This window comes from Caenorhabditis remanei, chromosome III, assembly GCF_010183535.1.
Source record: "Caenorhabditis remanei strain PX506 chromosome III, whole genome shotgun sequence".
NCBI classification, from domain to species: Eukaryota; Metazoa; Nematoda; class Chromadorea; order Rhabditida; family Rhabditidae; genus Caenorhabditis; species Caenorhabditis remanei.
In genome coordinates, this window is record NC_071330.1 from 17,202,262 (window position 1) to 17,220,980 (window position 18,719).

Sequence of the window (18,719 nt, forward strand, 5' to 3'; positions counted from 1 at the left end):
TAAAAGTGAACAGTGTTCGACAAGTATCCAACTTCAGCTATGGTAAATCCCGAAGGACCCGACCCACCAGCATCCGCCAAATAACCTATCTTTACTAAACGTCCCTGACAAACTATAAAACTAAAAATCAATACTAAAAGTGAACAGTGTTCGACAAGTATCCAACTTCAGCTATGGTAAATCCCGAAGGACCCGACCCACCAGCATCCGCCGAATAACCTATCTTTACTAAACGTCCCTGATAAACTATAAAACTTAATACTAAAAGTGAACAGTGTTCGACAAGTATCCAACTTCAGCTATGGTAAATCCCGAAGGACCCGACCCACCAGCATTCGCCAAATAACCTATCTTTACTAAACGTCCCTGACAAACTATAAAACTAAAAATCAATACTAAAAGTGAACAGTGTTCGACAAGTATCCAACTTCAGCTATGGTAAATCCCGAAGGACCCGACCCACCAGCATCCGCCAAATAACCTATCTTTACTAAACGTCCCTGATAAACTATAAAACTTAATACTAAAAGTGAACAGTGTTCGACAAGTATCCAACTTCAGCTATGGTAAATCCCGAAGGACCCGACCCACCAGCATCCGCCGAATAACCTATCTTTACTAAACGTCCCTGACAAACTATAAAACTAAAAATCAATACTAAAAGTGAACAGTGTTCGACAAGTATCCAACTTCAGCTATGGTAAATCCCGAAGGACCCGACCCACCAGCATCCGCCGAATAACCTATCTTTACTAAACGTCCCTGATAAACTATAAAACTTAATACTAAAAGTGAACAGTGTTCGACAAGTATCCAACTTCAGCTATGGTAAATCCCGAAGGACCCGACCCACCAGCATCCGCCGAATAACCTATCTTTACTAAACGTCCCTGATAAACTATAAAAATCAATACTAAAAGTGAACAGTGTTCGACAAGTATCCAACTTCAGCTATGGTAAATCCCGAAGGACCCGACCCACCAGCATCCGCCGAATAACCTATCTTTACTAAACGTCCCTGATAAACTATAAAACTTAATACTAAAAGTGAACAGTGTTCGACAAGTATCCAACTTCAGCTATGGTAAATCCCGAAGGACCCGACCCACCAGCATCCGCCAAATAACCTATCTTTACTAAACGTCCCTGATATACTATAAAACTAAAAATCAATACTAAAAGTGAACAGTGTTCGACAAGTATCCAACTTCAGCTATGGTAAATCCCGAAGGACCCGACCCACCAGCATCCGCCGAATAACCTATCTTTACTAAACGTCCCTGATAAACTATAAAAATCAATACTAAAAGTGAACAGTGTTCGACAAGTATCCAACTTCAGCTATGGTAAATCCCGAAGGACCCGACCCACCAGCATCCGCCGAATAACCTATCTTTACTAAACGTCCCTGATAAACTATAAAACTTAATACTAAAAGTGAACAGTGTTCGACAAGTATCCAACTTCAGCTATGGTAAATCCCGAAGGACCCGACCCACCAGCATCCGCCGAATAACCTATCTTTACTAAACGTCCCTGATAAACTATAAAAATCAATACTAAAAGTGAACAGTGTTCGACAAGTATCCAACTTCAGCTATGGTAAATCCCGAAGGACCCGACCCACCAGCATCCGCCAAATAACCTATCTTTACTAAACGTCCCTGATATACTATAAAACTAAAAATCAATACTAAAAGTGAACAGTGTTCGACAAGTATCCAACTTCAGCTATGGTAAATCCCGAAGGACCCGACCCACCAGCATCCGCCGAATAACCTATCTTTACTAAACGTCCCTGATAAACTATAAAAATCAATACTAAAAGTGAACAGTGTTCGACAAGTATCCAACTTCAGCTATGGTAAATCCCGAAGGACCCGACCCACCAGCATCCGCCGAATAACCTATCTTTACTAAACGTCCCTGATAAACTATAAAAATCAATACTAAAAGTGAACAGTGTTCGACAAGTATCCAACTTCAGCTATGGTAAATCCCGAAGGACCCGACCCACCAGCATCCGCCAAATAACCTATCTTTACTAAACGTCCCTGATATACTATAAAACTAAAAATCAATACTAAAAGTGAACAGTGTTCGACAAGTATCCAACTTCAGCTATGGTAAATCCCGAAGGACCCGACCCACCAGCATCCGCCGAATAACCTATCTTTACTAAACGTCCCTGATAAACTATAAAACTTAATACTAAAAGTGAACAGTGTTCGACAAGTATCCAACTTCAGCTATGGTAAATCCCGAAGGACCCGACCCACCAGCATCCGCCGAATAACCTATCTTTACTAAACGTCCCTGATAAACTATAAAACTTAATACTAAAAGTGAACAGTGTTCGACAAGTATCCAACTTCAGCTATGGTAAATCCCGAAGGACCCGACCCACCAGCATCCGCCAAATAACCTATCTTTACTAAACGTCCCTGATAAACTATAAAACTTAATACTAAAAGTGAACAGTGTTCGACAAGTATCCAACTTCAGCTATGGTAAATCCCGAAGGACCCGACCCACCAGCATCCGCCGAATAACCTATCTTTACTAAACGTCCCTGATAAACTATAAAACTTAATACTAAAAGTGAACAGTGTTCGACAAGTATCCAACTTCAGCTATGGTAAATCCCGAAGGACCCGACCCACCAGCATCCGCCGAATAACCTATCTTTACTAAACGTCCCTGATAAACTATAAAAATCAATACTAAAAGTGAACAGTGTTCGACAAGTATCCAACTTCAGCTATGGTAAATCCCGAAGGACCCGACCCACCAGCATCCGCCAAATAACCTATCTTTACTAAACGTCCCTGATAAACTATAAAACTTAATACTAAAAGTGAACAGTGTTCGACAAGTATCCAACTTCAGCTATGGTAAATCCCGAAGGACCCGACCCACCAGCATCCGCCAAATAACCTATCTTTACTAAACGTCCCTGATATACTATAAAACTAAAAATCAATACTAAAAGTGAACAGTGTTCGACAAGTATCCAACTTCAGCTATGGTAAATCCCGAAGGACCCGACCCACCAGCATCCGCCGAATAACCTATCTTTACTAAACGTCCCTGATAAACTATAAAAATCAATACTAAAAGTGAACAGTGTTCGACAAGTATCCAACTTCAGCTATGGTAAATCCCGAAGGACCCGACCCACCAGCATCCGCCAAATAACCTATCTTTACTAAACGTCCCTGATAAACTATAAAACTTAATACTAAAAGTGAACAGTGTTCGACAAGTATCCAACTTCAGCTATGGTAAATCCCGAAGGACCCGACCCACCAGCATCCGCCAAATAACCTATCTTTACTAAACGTCCCTGATAAACTATAAAACTTAATACTAAAAGTGAACAGTGTTCGACAAGTATCCAACTTCAGCTATGGTAAATCCCGAAGGACCCGACCCACCAGCATCCGCCAAATAACCTATCTTTACTAAACGTCCCTGATAAACTATAAAACTTAATACTAAAAGTGAACAGTGTTCGACAAGTATCCAACTTCAGCTATGGTAAATCCCGAAGGACCCGACCCACCAGCATCCGCCAAATAACCTATCTTTACTAAACGTCCCTGATAAACTATAAAAATCAATACTAAAAGTGAACAGTGTTCGACAAGTATCCAACTTCAGCTATGGTAAATCCCGAAGGACCCGACCCACCAGCATCCGCCGAATAACCTATCTTTACTAAACGTCCCTGATAAACTATAAAACTTAATACTAAAAGTGAACAGTGTTCGACAAGTATCCAACTTCAGCTATGGTAAATCCCGAAGGACCCGACCCACCAGCATCCGCCAAATAACCTATCTTTACTAAACGTCCCTGATAAACTATAAAACTTAATACTAAAAGTGAACAGTGTTCGACAAGTATCCAACTTCAGCTATGGTAAATCCCGAAGGACCCGACCCACCAGCATCCGCCAAATAACCTATCTTTACTAAACGTCCCTGATAAACTATAAAAATCAATACTAAAAGTGAACAGTGTTCGACAAGTATCCAACTTCAGCTATGGTAAATCCCGAAGGACCCGACCCACCAGCATCCGCCGAATAACCTATCTTTACTAAACGTCCCTGATAAACTATAAAACTTAATACTAAAAGTGAACAGTGTTCGACAAGTATCCAACTTCAGCTATGGTAAATCCCGAAGGACCCGACCCACCAGCATCCGCCAAATAACCTATCTTTACTAAACGTCCCTGATAAACTATAAAACTTAATACTAAAAGTGAACAGTGTTCGACAAGTATCCAACTTCAGCTATGGTAAATCCCGAAGGACCCGACCCACCAGCATCCGCCAAATAACCTATCTTTACTAAACGTCCCTGATAAACTATAAAAATCAATACTAAAAGTGAACAGTGTTCGACAAGTATCCAACTTCAGCTATGGTAAATCCCGAAGGACCCGACCCACCAGCATCCGCCGAATAACCTATCTTTACTAAACGTCCCTGATAAACTATAAAACTTAATACTAAAAGTGAACAGTGTTCGACAAGTATCCAACTTCAGCTATGGTAAATCCCGAAGGACCCGACCCACCAGCATCCGCCAAATAACCTATCTTTACTAAACGTCCCTGATAAACTATAAAACTTAATACTAAAAGTGAACAGTGTTCGACAAGTATCCAACTTCAGCTATGGTAAATCCCGAAGGACCCGACCCACCAGCATCCGCCGAATAACCTATCTTTACTAAACGTCCCTGATAAACTATAAAACTTAATACTAAAAGTGAACAGTGTTCGACAAGTATCCAACTTCAGCTATGGTAAATCCCGAAGGACCCGACCCACCAGCATCCGCCAAATAACCTATCTTTACTAAACGTCCCTGATAAACTATAAAACTTAATACTAAAAGTGAACAGTGTTCGACAAGTATCCAACTTCAGCTATGGTAAATCCCGAAGGACCCGACCCACCAGCATCCGCCAAATAACCTATCTTTACTAAACGTCCCTGATAAACTATAAAACTTAATACTAAAAGTGAACAGTGTTCGACAAGTATCCAACTTCAGCTATGGTAAATCCCGAAGGACCCGACCCACCAGCATCCGCCAAATAACCTATCTTTACTAAACGTCCCTGATAAACTATAAAACTTAATACTAAAAGTGAACAGTGTTCGACAAGTATCCAACTTCAGCTATGGTAAATCCCGAAGGACCCGACCCACCAGCATCCGCCAAATAACCTATCTTTACTAAACGTCCCTGATAAACTATAAAACTTAATACTAAAAGTGAACAGTGTTCGACAAGTATCCAACTTCAGCTATGGTAAATCCCGAAGGACCCGACCCACCAGCATCCGCCGAATAACCTATCTTTACTAAACGTCCCTGATAAACTATAAAAATCAATACTAAAAGTGAACAGTGTTCGACAAGTATCCAACTTCAGCTATGGTAAATCCCGAAGGACCCGACCCACCAGCATCCGCCAAATAACCTATCTTTACTAAACGTCCCTGATAAACTATAAAACTTAATACTAAAAGTGAACAGTGTTCGACAAGTATCCAACTTCAGCTATGGTAAATCCCGAAGGACCCGACCCACCAGCATCCGCCAAATAACCTATCTTTACTAAACGTCCCTGATAAACTATAAAAATCAATACTAAAAGTGAACAGTGTTCGACAAGTATCCAACTTCAGCTATGGTAAATCCCGAAGGACCCGACCCACCAGCATCCGCCAAATAACCTATCTTTACTAAACGTCCCTGACAAACTATAAAACTAAAAATCAATACTAAAAGTGAACAGTGTTCGACAAGTATCCAACTTCAGCTATGGTAAATCCCGAAGGACCCGACCCACCAGCATCCGCCGAATAACCTATCTTTACTAAACGTCCCTGATAAACTATAAAACTTAATACTAAAAGTGAACAGTGTTCGACAAGTATCCAACTTCAGCTATGGTAAATCCCGAAGGACCCGACCCACCAGCATCCGCCGAATAACCTATCTTTACTAAACGTCCCTGACAAACTATAAAATTAAAAATCAATACTAAAAGTGAACAGTGTTCGACAAGTATCCAACTTCAGCTATGGTAAATCCCGAAGGACCCGACCCACCAGCATCCGCCGAATAACCTATCTTTACTAAACGTCCCTGATAAACTATAAAACTTAATACTAAAAGTGAACAGTGTTCGACAAGTATCCAACTTCAGCTATGGTAAATCCCGAAGGACCCGACCCACCAGCATCCGCCGAATAACCTATCTTTACTAAACGTCCCTGACAAACTATAAAATTAAAAATCAATACTAAAAGTGAACAGTGTTCGACAAGTATCCAACTTCAGCTATGGTAAATCCCGAAGGACCCGACCCACCAGCATCCGCCGAATAACCTATCTTTACTAAACGTCCCTGACAAACTATAAAACTAAAAATCAATACTAAAAGTGAACAGTGTTCGACAAGTATCCAACTTCAGCTATGGTAAATCCCGAAGGACCCGACCCACCAGCATCCGCCGAATAACCTATCTTTACTAAACGTCCCTGATAAACTATAAAACTTAATACTAAAAGTGAACAGTGTTCGACAAGTATCCAACTTCAGCTATGGTAAATCCCGAAGGACCCGACCCACCAGCATCCGCCGAATAACCTATCTTTACTAAACGTCCCTGATAAACTATAAAACTTAATACTAAAAGTGAACAGTGTTCGACAAGTATCCAACTTCAGCTATGGTAAATCCCGAAGGACCCGACCCACCAGCATCCGCCGAATAACCTATCTTTACTAAACGTCCCTGATAAACTATAAAACTTAATACTAAAAGTGAACAGTGTTCGACAAGTATCCAACTTCAGCTATGGTAAATCCCGAAGGACCCGACCCACCAGCATCCGCCGAATAACCTATCTTTACTAAACGTCCCTGACAAACTATAAAACTAAAAATCAATACTAAAAGTGAACAGTGTTCGACAAGTATCCAACTTCAGCTATGGTAAATCCCGAAGGACCCGACCCACCAGCATCCGCCAAATAACCTATCTTTACTAAACGTCCCTGATAAACTATAAAACTTAATACTAAAAGTGAACAGTGTTCGACAAGTATCCAACTTCAGCTATGGTAAATCCCGAAGGACCCGACCCACCAGCATCCGCCAAATAACCTATCTTTACTAAACGTCCCTGATAAACTATAAAACTTAATACTAAAAGTGAACAGTGTTCGACAAGTATCCAACTTCAGCTATGGTAAATCCCGAAGGACCCGACCCACCAGCATCCGCCGAATAACCTATCTTTACTAAACGTCCCTGATAAACTATAAAACTTAATACTAAAAGTGAACAGTGTTCGACAAGTATCCAACTTCAGCTATGGTAAATCCCGAAGGACCCGACCCACCAGCATCCGCCGAATAACCTATCTTTACTAAACGTCCCTGACAAACTATAAAAATCAATACTAAAAGTGAACAGTGTTCGACAAGTATCCAACTTCAGCTATGGTAAATCCCGAAGGACCCGACCCACCAGCATCCGCCAAATAACCTATCTTTACTAAACGTCCCTGATAAACTATAAAACTTAATACTAAAAGTGAATAGTATTCGACAAGTATCCAACTTCAGCTATGGTAAATCCCGAAGGACCCGACCCACCAGCATCCGCCGAATAACCTATCTTTACTAAACGTCCCTGACAAACTATAAAACTAAAAATCAATACTAAAAGTGAACAGTGTTCGACAAGTATCCAACTTCAGCTATGGTAAATCCCGAAGGACCCGACCCACCAGCATCCGCCGAATAACCTATCTTTACTAAACGTCCCTGATAAACTATAAAAATCAATACTAAAAGTGAACAGTGTTCGACAAGTATCCAACTTCAGCTATGGTAAATCCCGAAGGACCCGACCCACCAGCATCCGCCAAATAACCTATCTTTACTAAACGTCCCTGATAAACTATAAAACTTAATACTAAAAGTGAATAGTATTCGACAAGTATCCAACTTCAGCTATGGTAAATCCCGAAGGACCGGACCCACCAGCATCCGCCGAATAACCCATCTTTACTAAACGTCCCTGACAAACTTAAAACTAAAAATCAATACTAAAAGTGAACAGTATTAGACCCCGACCCCTTCAGCGTAATTGACTATCATGACAAAAGATTATTAGAAACCTAGGTTCTAAATAGCAATACGAATTTGCGAATTCACTAAATACCCCACTCACTCTTTTTCGCTTTCTTCCGAACCGCATCTCGTACTCGACCTCTCCCTATCCTTCACGATGGTTGACTTTCTTTCGATTCGCTTCACCTCAGCACTGAAAAAGAAAACATTAATTTGTGAATTTAGTGAGCAAATGTGGAATATGAGTGCGAGATAATACTTGGTTATAAGGATATATCAAAGATGGTCAATAAAAAAGAAAAAATAGATGAGTCACTATCCAGTACGGAGAAATAGTGGACGACTGAGCCAAGAAGATAATGTGAGGAGACTGGGGACAGTGGGAGGAGTCAATAAAAACAACCGCCATCTGCTGGTCTAATAAGATAGATTTCCCATTGAGATAAGTGAACAGGTGGTTTGAGTTAGCCTAAATGAGACAAGAGGGCAGTGTCTATCTATTTCATATTGTCTTAAGAAAGAGCATGGGAAAGAGTGGACTGCTCGGTTGCGAGAGAGAGAAAGGGACAACTGACTGTATTCTACCAGTCTGACCTCATTTGACCTGGCGGTGTGGTCTATTTGTCATCCTCCATTCGATTTCCCAGGAAGATAAGGGACAGATGGCTGTCTAGTGACTGTCTGCATAAGAGAAGAACAATGGGAACACAGGCCGACTTTTTCACATATATGATTAATGACGCGCTCTCACCTGTCCATATGAGTATTGTTTGCGGACCGCTCGTGGATCACCTGAACGAGTCTAACTGGTAATAATACGTTTAGGGTAAAAATGATGGGGTGAGAAGAATGGAAAGAAAGTATACTGTTTTTGATACTATTTGATACATTAGATTATCTGTAACCTTCATTGAGTTCTACTGTGATGAAGGCTGGTATCTTTTTTCAGATTGATTCTGTTAGAAGGGTTCTATCGTATCTTGAGTTATCTATCTTCTGATGAAGCCAAAAAGTGGTTATCAAGTGAAATCAAAGACGTATTCTCAATTTGCTTCAATAACTCCGTAAGAATATCACTTTTTCCACTAAACATATTCATTCCCCATGCCTAGTGGGGTTAATAAGAGAAAAAGGCAGAAAATTCAAATTTCCAGAGCAATTTTTCTATTCTCCTGAAATGTCACGCCAAACACATACACGTCAGAGTTGAATGGAATTCCGACTTCCGGCCTTTTTTTTACCTCCAACTTGCGGATAAGAAATATCACATAAGACTTCCAACTTCCGACTTCCGGATAAGAAATTTTACTTCCATCTACAGTAACGGCCATATCATTATTCCGCAAGGGTTTTTTGGCCATAATGTTAATTAAATAGGTCAATATGACAAATTTAAAAAAAGTTATGGTCAAAACACCCATGCGGAATAAGGTTATAGTCGGTGCTGTAACTGCAGAGCAACTACTCTATCTTCCTGGAATGTCATGAATACACGTACTAATAAATAGTTCAACATGTTCTCTAGTTCATACCCTTCTCTTTTCTATTTTATGACCATTCCCCATCTCTGATAACACATAACACATTTCATTCTCCCCCAATTCCCTTCTCTCTCTCGAATCAACCAAAAGAAAAAAATGCTACAGGGTTCGGTTCACAGAATACATTTCTCTTCCTCCTCTCATTTCTTCTCTGTACCTCTGATCCCCCTTATCAGTACGTCTCTCCTAAAGATACACACAAATCGCGAAGACGCAGACAATCGTTATCAGCTCGACTACTCTGTTGCGCGGTTGTCGTTGTCCTCTCTCCACTTTTTTGTTGATCATCATCACCCCATTCAACTATTTTTCCGTTTGTTTTTTGAAATTTTTGTAGGAGTTTCCTCGTTTTGTTGATTTGTTAAGATCAGGATCAATGAAGGGCGACAAGGCGAAAACAAATGGTGAGTCGGACATCTGGACAAACAAACAGGCTGATTGACACATTTGCCTAATTGGTTGTTTACGTTTTAATTGTTAGAGTATTTGGACAAACATGCATACAGACAAACAGACAGACCGAATCCAAAAATGAAGATAATTTTCAAATGTTTTTAAAACTTCGACATTTTCCATTTTTCACCTCTCTGAACATCTGGACAAACAGACACATAGAAAGACATAGAGATCGATCGGCACAAAGACACACGGACACACAAACATACATACAGACAGTATCATCCGGACCTGGGGTGCAGTCTTTTGAGTTATCTTTCCAGTTTTTGAATTTTTTGTAGTTTTTGATGAGATTGAGTTAGATATTTGACTTCAAGCACCTCCTCCCAAAACAGAACAACGAAGGGGCGGTGCACACAGACTCATAGGTTGATTCAAAGGTACATGACACATAGACATACGGATATTCGGACATACAGACAGACATATAGACAGAAAGTGATACGGTTATATATTTCCAGCAAATCTAAAATAGCACCGCTAAGAAGGCATCCCCTTTTTTTTTTTACGGGCGGTGCACACATTTTGAGTACAAAGACTTGTTTGGGGGTTCTGAAGTGCAAAAAGTATGGAAAAACAGTTTTTTAATGTTTCTAGGTTCCCCATCGTCCACCCAAGTGACACCCGCCTCCACTAGATGTCTGATTTGTGGCGCTCAAGCAACTGGTTTCCATTTCGAAGCCCAATCCTGCTCGGCGTGTGCAGCCTTCTTCAGAAGGACAGTCGCATTGACGAAGAGCTTTAAATGTATCACTACTCTCGATCAATGTGTTGTTCATTATAGTGAGTTTGTTTCAATTTGGAAAAATCTTTATTTGTGATTGTAGGTATGCACCAAATCTGCCGTAGCTGTCGATACAAAAAATGCCTTGCATCTGGAATGAAACCTGCCGGTGTTCAACCCAAAAAGCCTAACGTGGAGACTGGCAGAGCGTTTTTCACAAAATCTGGGCTCAAACGGAATAAGAAGTTTGCTAGTGTCCTGCCACAAACCGATGATGAGCAGAAGTTGGTCGTGGAGGTATCGGTATCGTCTCCCAAGGTGCCGAAGATGGAGTCGGAGTCGGAAGGGACACCGTTTTCAAATAGTTCATGTGGTACTTCAGATATTGAGAAATTGGATTTGGAAGATTTCATAGTGAGTTATGGGGTTTTTTAGAGTTAAATTATTTTTTCATTTTTTGAATATGATCCCAAGTATTGCGGAAAAAGAAAAAAATAAAGATTAATCACAGGGTCACTAAAATCAACCGCGCTCCGCTGGAATCAGCGAAAAATTTTGCACAAAATACAAATGTTTTTTTAAAAGTTATAAATATATGTTTACCGTGCTAATAGAGTACTCACCCGCGGTCCCCGAGATTAATAAAATTAAAAAAAAAAGGATTTTCCCTTTCTTGAAGGATGCTTCTCTACGCCTTTAAACTCTACGTTCTTTTCTTATTTTCAGAAAATCCCAACACCTCGCAAATTCTCGTCAGCCACCTCCATTACATCCAACGTCACCAACTTCAGCTCCCCCGGTCCATCCCCCATGACTTCCGAGTTTGCAAGTCCAGCGCCTCCAACCACAAAACCTCAACCAAATACTTTATCGGTATTCATTAAACAAGAGATGAAATTGGGAGAGCAAAGGAGGTTGTTGTTTAGCGGACGGGCGGTCGGAACACTATTAGGGAAAACAAGACAGTGTCCATATAGGAAAGAAGACATCAAGCCGTTGATTTTTCATGATTTCCGAATCAGTATTAAAACTCATATAATGCTAGTCCATGAGTGGCTGGAAATCTGGCCGGAGTTCGAGGAGCTAGACGATTTCGACCGGATGTCCCTTCTCAGAAAAGCTGTGCTTATTCACTTTCTCCTTGACCCAAGCTTCCTCACCTTTCAAATCGGAGAGCCCGACAAACTGATTATGCAGAATGGAGGTTTCATATCCACTGCTGACCATAAAGGAGTGGGATGGGAGGATGAGCCGGATATTAGTGGAGAGAATAAGAGAAAGTACTATGTGCCGATTATGAAACAGATCACTGACGAGATTATGCCGGCGATGCAAGCCATGAATATCACTTTTGAGGAGTTTGTCGCATTGAAGGCGTTGGCTAGTTTTCAGGGAGGTGAGTGGTTTATGTAGTGCTAGAGCCGGATAGCCCAGGCCTCAGCAGTGCGAGGCGTAAGGTTTCTCCGTCACACAATGGATGGCACGGTGCCAAAGAAAGACTTGGCTGAGTGCCAAAGATTTTCAAGTTTATTTGTCGTACCTTTCAATATAAACCGCACGCAATGTGACTCGGAAAAATTCAAAATTGTAAAAATTGTCAGTGTGGTTAGTGTAAGCAAAAATTGTCAGTATTGTGCATTTTTCACCCGTCCAACTTCAACCCTTGATCTTTAAGGATTCGAAAACGTGTCTGAAGCAAAACGCCATTTGATAACCCAACAAGTGAACCGTGTTCTCAATTCTCTTCATGCTCACTACACGGAGAAAGGAGAGGAGAAAGCGGCAGAGAGATTCGGAGCAATTGTATTGATGCTCAGCAATATTTTTGTGAGTTCATGGATCAATCTGTCTGTCAACTGAACTCTATTTATTTCCAGACAGCCGGCAACGATTTCGTCAAAAATCACCGTGAAATCGATATTTTCCACATCTGGGACCTCGACGAGTTGGGTCTCCAACTTCTGAATCTTGACAAGATTCTGGAGACAGAGGCGAGGAATGAGGCGGAGAGACGGGCGGTGCGGAATGGAATTAATGTAGTAAATACTAGTTTGCATCATAGTTAATTATGTGACTTGAAAACCATTTTTTTTTGTAAAAATTGAACTAAAAAAAACGACCCGATTTATATAAAATTCTACAAAACCACAAATTACAAAAAGATCTGTGTAGTCGGTGGCTCTTGCTCTTCTTCATCTACACAGACTTTAGACACGCCCACACTTCCAGAGGAGCTCCAACGGGGACGGATTATAGTAGGTGCCAGCTGACCGTTGGTGTCATCTCGGAGCCATGTTTGTACGAAACCAAGTTGCGCGGTTATCATCTGAAAAAATGAACATTTTCGGTGTGTATGGAGGCGTGGCTTACCTGATAAGCACCGGCACGAATCGTCATAAACTTTTTTTTCTGGCTGGAGATAATTGAGGTGTGAGCACTCCGGATTCCTTTGTTAATTGCGGTAAGGATGACTGGATAGGCGGTACATGAGATATACGGTAGGAGGTGAGTGAACGTGGAGAGCACAACCATCCAGTTATTAGCGATTGGAAAGAATGAGAGAAGCCAGAAGAGGCACCAGTAAGGAGTCCAGCATACTAGGTAGACGATGACGAAGGCGGTTACGGTACGACGGATGCGAAGGATCGAGTTGCAGTTGATACGGTTTGAGCTGCTCGAAGTGGTCTTGATCGATGAGTATCTTCTTTTTAATATCATCGGTACCCTCAGGTAGAAATAGACGTAGGCGGCACTAGTGAACACATAACCGAACACAAATGCAAGGACGTCGAAGATGGTTGCTGGAAAGAAAAAGAAAATCATTTTTATTATTGTTTTTCTTCACTTACCATAAGGATGTGGAGGGTGGAAACTGCAAACGGTGACCTCTGTAGGCGTTCCTTTTCGAGGAATGACGAAGGTTCGGATGTCAGCGAAGATTAGCACGGAGATCTGGAAAGAGGGTACATAGAGAGGTGCAGGGAAGCTAACGTTATGGAAAAATCGTCAGTGTAAAGTCAGAAATTGTCAGTGTAAGCCAAAACTTTGAAACTTTCTAACTAGGAACGGTCATGGAGTCAGTATGGAGGCGTGACCTATACCATTGGAAAGCTGAGAAAACGCTGATTCCAAATATATATGTCTTCACATTTTGCCCTTAATGTCTGCTGTTCGAGATAAAAGGTAAAAGTTCAAAAAAAAAATTTCCCGTGTGTCAGAAACGTAATAAATTGTCATTTAATCGAACTTTGACCTAGATTTTCTTGAATACTAGGTCTCGATTGGAATCTGACCAATTCGAAACAAGGTATGGATGAAAACGAAAAGTTGAAAACGTTCTTAGCGCTTCTGTAGGTAATAGGGAGGTGTAATGACGCAATGACTTGCCAATGGTCCAAACTTTGACCCCATTTTTCTCGACTACTATGCCTCGAGGGCAAAAACTGAATATATATTTGCAATCAGCGTGATCTCAGCTTTCCAATCAAATAGGTCACGCCCCATAACTCCAAACAGGCTCCAACCTATGAAAACGTTGTCAACTAAGAAATTGCACTACAAGTACATTTTTGTCATTTACAATTTCCTTGCAGGTTATGAGACTTTTTGAGATAGAAACTCACCAGCATCATAACAACAGCGCAAGACGCCATCCCCGCATACATCCTAAAGAAAAAGAATCTGGGGTTCAACCCCTTCTTCGCACATTTGTGTGACGTCATCCGTACAGATTCATAGGATTCCCGACTGATGAGAAGTAGAGCCAATGGGATGACTAATTTGTTGACCACCTCGATTATGAAGAATGACTGAAATTTTTACAATTGTTTAGTTCAGTGGCTAATCGGGACTCACTTTGCAAACATAGGTCCCAAAGATCCATTGTTGGTGGAATTGAAAGTGTACGTATAGAATTAAGTGGAGGAGTACGAGTAGATCAGCAACACAGATGAAAAGAATAAGCATGACGATGTTTCGAGGCACTGAGGTTTTGTCGAATAGGAATACTACACCGACCTGGAATTTGACATATTTAATTGGATTCCTGAGGTCATGGGCATTCAGAAAAATATAATCATGTCGGGTACCTATGCGCCGTTAAACTAGGATTTCTTACCTTCCAAGAAACCCAAAAATTCCCTCCAATTCCGATTATAATCGTGACAACATAGGCGATTGTGTTCACGGTTTGGATAGCAATGATTATGTCGTTCTTGTTCATGGTTACTTGTAAAAAGTAGCCTGCAAATTCAAAATTAGAATAAATATGTGGAGGAATGAATAAAATAACAAAAGAATGATCTGGAGGAGGGATGAAAACGGATCAAAATGAGTCAGGCAATGACGAAAATGGATACAAATAATCAGGTGAAGCGGATAAAATGATGTCGAAGACCAAGAATCTTGAGGCGTATAGATACATGATGATGGGAACTTGGACAAAACTGAATTGATCACATTCTCACTCCAAAAGTGACAAGAAGAATATCAGTCTGATCTAGAAACCGGGTGACTCCGCCCACAAGCAGGGCACGCCAATTATAGCATCAAAAAATGTAAACTATAAACTCATTTGGTTATGGTAATCAAGGTTGAGCGGAATTCCGTCTTCCGCCTTTCGCTCAACTCTGATTGGGAAAACGTTATCATATACGTGGGCGGAGCCTAGGTTGTCTGATAGTTTCAAAAAACGGGTTTTACGGAGGTAAAAGCCGAAAATATTTGAAAGGTTCATTTCAAGAAAGTTAGTCTCTCCATATCTTTTTTATAGCTAGAAATATTGTTAAGAAGAGAAATTGACAACTTCTTCTAACGAAAAAAATCCAGAAATCGTAATTTTTCGAAAATTTATGGTTCAGGCCAAGTGGTTAAGGTATGGTTCAAAATGTCGGAAGTTCAATCACCGTGCTGGTCAAAAGTTATCGAATCTATCTTTGATTGTTTTTTCGGGTTCTACGTGTCAGCTAACGTATGTTTTTGAAAGTTTATACCTCTAGATTTGGAGTTTTTGAGTCGAAAATACACAATTTTGATTTTAAGCTACCAGTGACTGTAGAAGTAACTTACCTTTCTCGATGATTGAGGTTCTGCAATTTTATACCCGATGAGAGAGATAGAGACGCAGAGAAGGCAGACGCTCTAACTGTCTGCGCTTTCAACTCTCTATCTCATGCATATTATGTAATTAAATCTGTTCATAAGGTTCACGACACCTTGTCGGGTTGGTGTTAGCACCGCACACTTCGAAGAAAATTATGTGCGAAATTGAGAGACTCAGAGAAAAAGAAACATTTTTTCAAGGGCATTTTGGTGGAGCACAGTTGTAAGAACTCTAGAAAGATTTTCTAGAAAGCAAGTCAACCTACACATACTTTCAAAACAAAATATCTCATGTGACTCCTCTAACCTTAAACGGACTAAGAATGAGAAGTCAAGTGGATTTCTGCTCAAGCACTCTCTCTCTTCTTAAAATCCACCCACAAAATTCCAAAGGATCAGACATTTTTTTCCTTCTGCAGCTTTTTTTTCTCTGATAATCAGAAAATGATTCGTCCTGTTTCAGACAGGGAATCTGATCTTGCATATAGTAGACAGGAAATAGAAAAATAAATGGCGGAGAGAGAACATAATAATAAAATAATAATCTGGTTTTAGGAGGGGGGATATCCGTTCCGATATGACATAGACAGGGAAGGGGGAGCAGGAGGACACCCATGGTGCCTAAAAGAAGATTCTTAATAATAATAAGACAAATGAAAACAATTTTCTAAGAAGGATTGGCTGGTTTTTTGGTAAAATAATCGGATTTTTGTGAAACACAAGGTCATGTATGTAGAAGACTTTTTCTCCGGAACTGATTTAAAATTTTATAAAGTTTGACGGGTCATTACTCGGTTCACAGAATGATTTAGCAGAATTTCATTTCAAATTCGGAATCTACGGACTCGAAAGTATAATGAGCCGATTTCTTCAGTTGTTTGGCATGTTTACAGACTTTAAATATGCCAGAGAAACAAAAAAAGGTATTATAACGAAGCCTGCGAAACCGCGGTACCGTTTTAAACAACCTTTTGAAAAATGTTCCTTCTGCGAAAAGTTTTCGGGTTAACATCGAAAATTAAAAAAAAAAAGATTATAAACCTGTAGGATTATTCAATATGGTTATTCTTACTGTTTATGGTTCTGAGCGATTAAAGCGTCAAATGTGCGCCTACGTCATCTGAAAGTACAACTCGATGCAATATGTACAAAATAGATGCCAAATAAGAATGAAAGTAGAATGAGTCAAAAAGAAAGAAATAGTACGTGTCAAAACAGAAAAATGCAAAAAGAAAGATACAAAAATATTGGACTTTTGCATATACAAAATTTTGATGATCAGAGACGAAAAATATATAAAAACGACAAGATAGAAAGAGTGCAGTGGGATCAGAAAATATTTATGGTTTTCGATATGGAAAGGGCGTAATAGGTGATAAGCAGACACATACTTTTGCAAAATTGGTCACTGTAACATTAAAAATGGGCACTGTAGAAAATGTTAGTGTAAAAGGGGAAAATTGTCAGTGTATCTTATTGTCAGTGTAACTGTCATTTTCTAGACCTTTACAAGTTGATATAACTGTAAATTTATGTTTTCAGGACTATGGTTCAGAGCTTTCCAATGCTATCATAAGTTTGCAGCCCGTAGACTAAAAAAACCTAGAAATCTAAATTCTTACTAGTTAGTCATCACCCTCACACTGAACAATACAACACAAAAAAATCTGAGAAAAACAGAAGAAGTGAATAAAATAGAAGGGGTCCCCTCCCTGTGTCCCTCATTGTATCTTGTACATACACATACACACTACCAAATTGTTCATATCTTCCCCCATGAAGACACTACACAAAAAAAGGCTCGTAGAGGGGAGGGAGTGACTAGACGACTCTCTCAGGCTGCTGGAACAACAATTTTCTTTTATTTTCTTTTTAGAAGAAGAAGAAGAAGGAGATGACAGATTTATTTGCTGCTGGTCGTGACTCTTTTCTGGGATTTGGATGAACATGGGAAGGAGGAAAATATGTGAAAATAAGTCAGGTTTTGAAATTGAAAATGGAGATTTGGTTGAAGAGTAATTGGGTATCCAATTGGTATCTAATTGTCAGGGCCTCCGTATTAGAACCATTAGAACTACAGATTCTGGAAATTTCTCTCAAGACTAGTAGCCAATACGTAGGAGTTCAAATTTTTCAAAGAGTTCTGGTCACTACCAGACAACAGACAAAAGAACAAAGGGTAATCTAATTTCACGGATGTGATTTTAGACATCTGATCAGGCACAAGGCTAAGACTTGGTTTAGACTTTTCTGACATATTTTGAGTCTGAGAACCGTTTTATTGGTCAGCAATTTTAATAAATTTGGTTCTTGCAGATTAAACTAAAAAGGGCGGTCTCTGTGATGCGTGGGATGAGCTTGACTCATTTCAAACTATGCATTTGACATGAGAACGGATAGAAAAGCGGGAAAATTATGTTTTTGATAAAACATGGGATAAAGATAGTCAACTTAATCCATGAATCAAGAATTCTTGGTGAGAGTTAGTATAAATGTTAAACAATGCAGTTTTTTTCGACTGACTTCATTATCCGAACGAAGTTTTTGGGATTTTTAGGAAATTACCAGTTAATTAGTGTCTTGGAACCAATATGTAGATAATTACAGTCACCTCAAAATTATCAGGCACAAAAATCTATCCTTGCAATTTTTCAAGGTTCGGCTGCTTCAAGAAAAGGTACCTACTTCTTAACCAAATTTTTTTTGAATTTTTTTGGAAATTTTACA

The 18,719-nt window shown here is 40.0% G+C and overlaps 2 protein-coding genes across 2 annotated transcripts; one reads left to right on the forward strand and one right to left on the reverse strand.

Annotated features, from left to right (window-relative positions):
- Nucleotides 1–10,755: 10,755 nt before the first annotated feature.
- Nucleotides 10,756–12,958, forward strand: GCK72_011795 (uncharacterized protein; the record flags this gene model as incomplete). Its single annotated transcript, XM_003100775.2, has 5 exons — nucleotides 10,756–10,951; nucleotides 10,996–11,306; nucleotides 11,619–12,288; nucleotides 12,568–12,719; nucleotides 12,770–12,958. The coding sequence occupies 5 exons, from the start codon at nucleotides 10,756–10,758 to the stop codon at nucleotides 12,956–12,958; spliced, it is 1,518 nt and encodes a 505-aa protein (XP_003100823.2).
- Nucleotides 12,959–13,044: 86 nt separating this feature from the next.
- GCK72_011796 (uncharacterized protein) lies at nucleotides 13,045–15,114 on the reverse strand (the record flags this gene model as incomplete). Its single annotated transcript, XM_003100819.2, has 6 exons — nucleotides 13,045–13,218; nucleotides 13,263–13,693; nucleotides 13,742–13,844; nucleotides 14,516–14,701; nucleotides 14,748–14,909; nucleotides 15,010–15,114. The coding sequence occupies 6 exons, from the start codon at nucleotides 15,112–15,114 to the stop codon at nucleotides 13,045–13,047; spliced, it is 1,161 nt and encodes a 386-aa protein (XP_003100867.1).
- Between the last annotated feature and the right edge of the window lie 3,605 nt (nucleotides 15,115–18,719).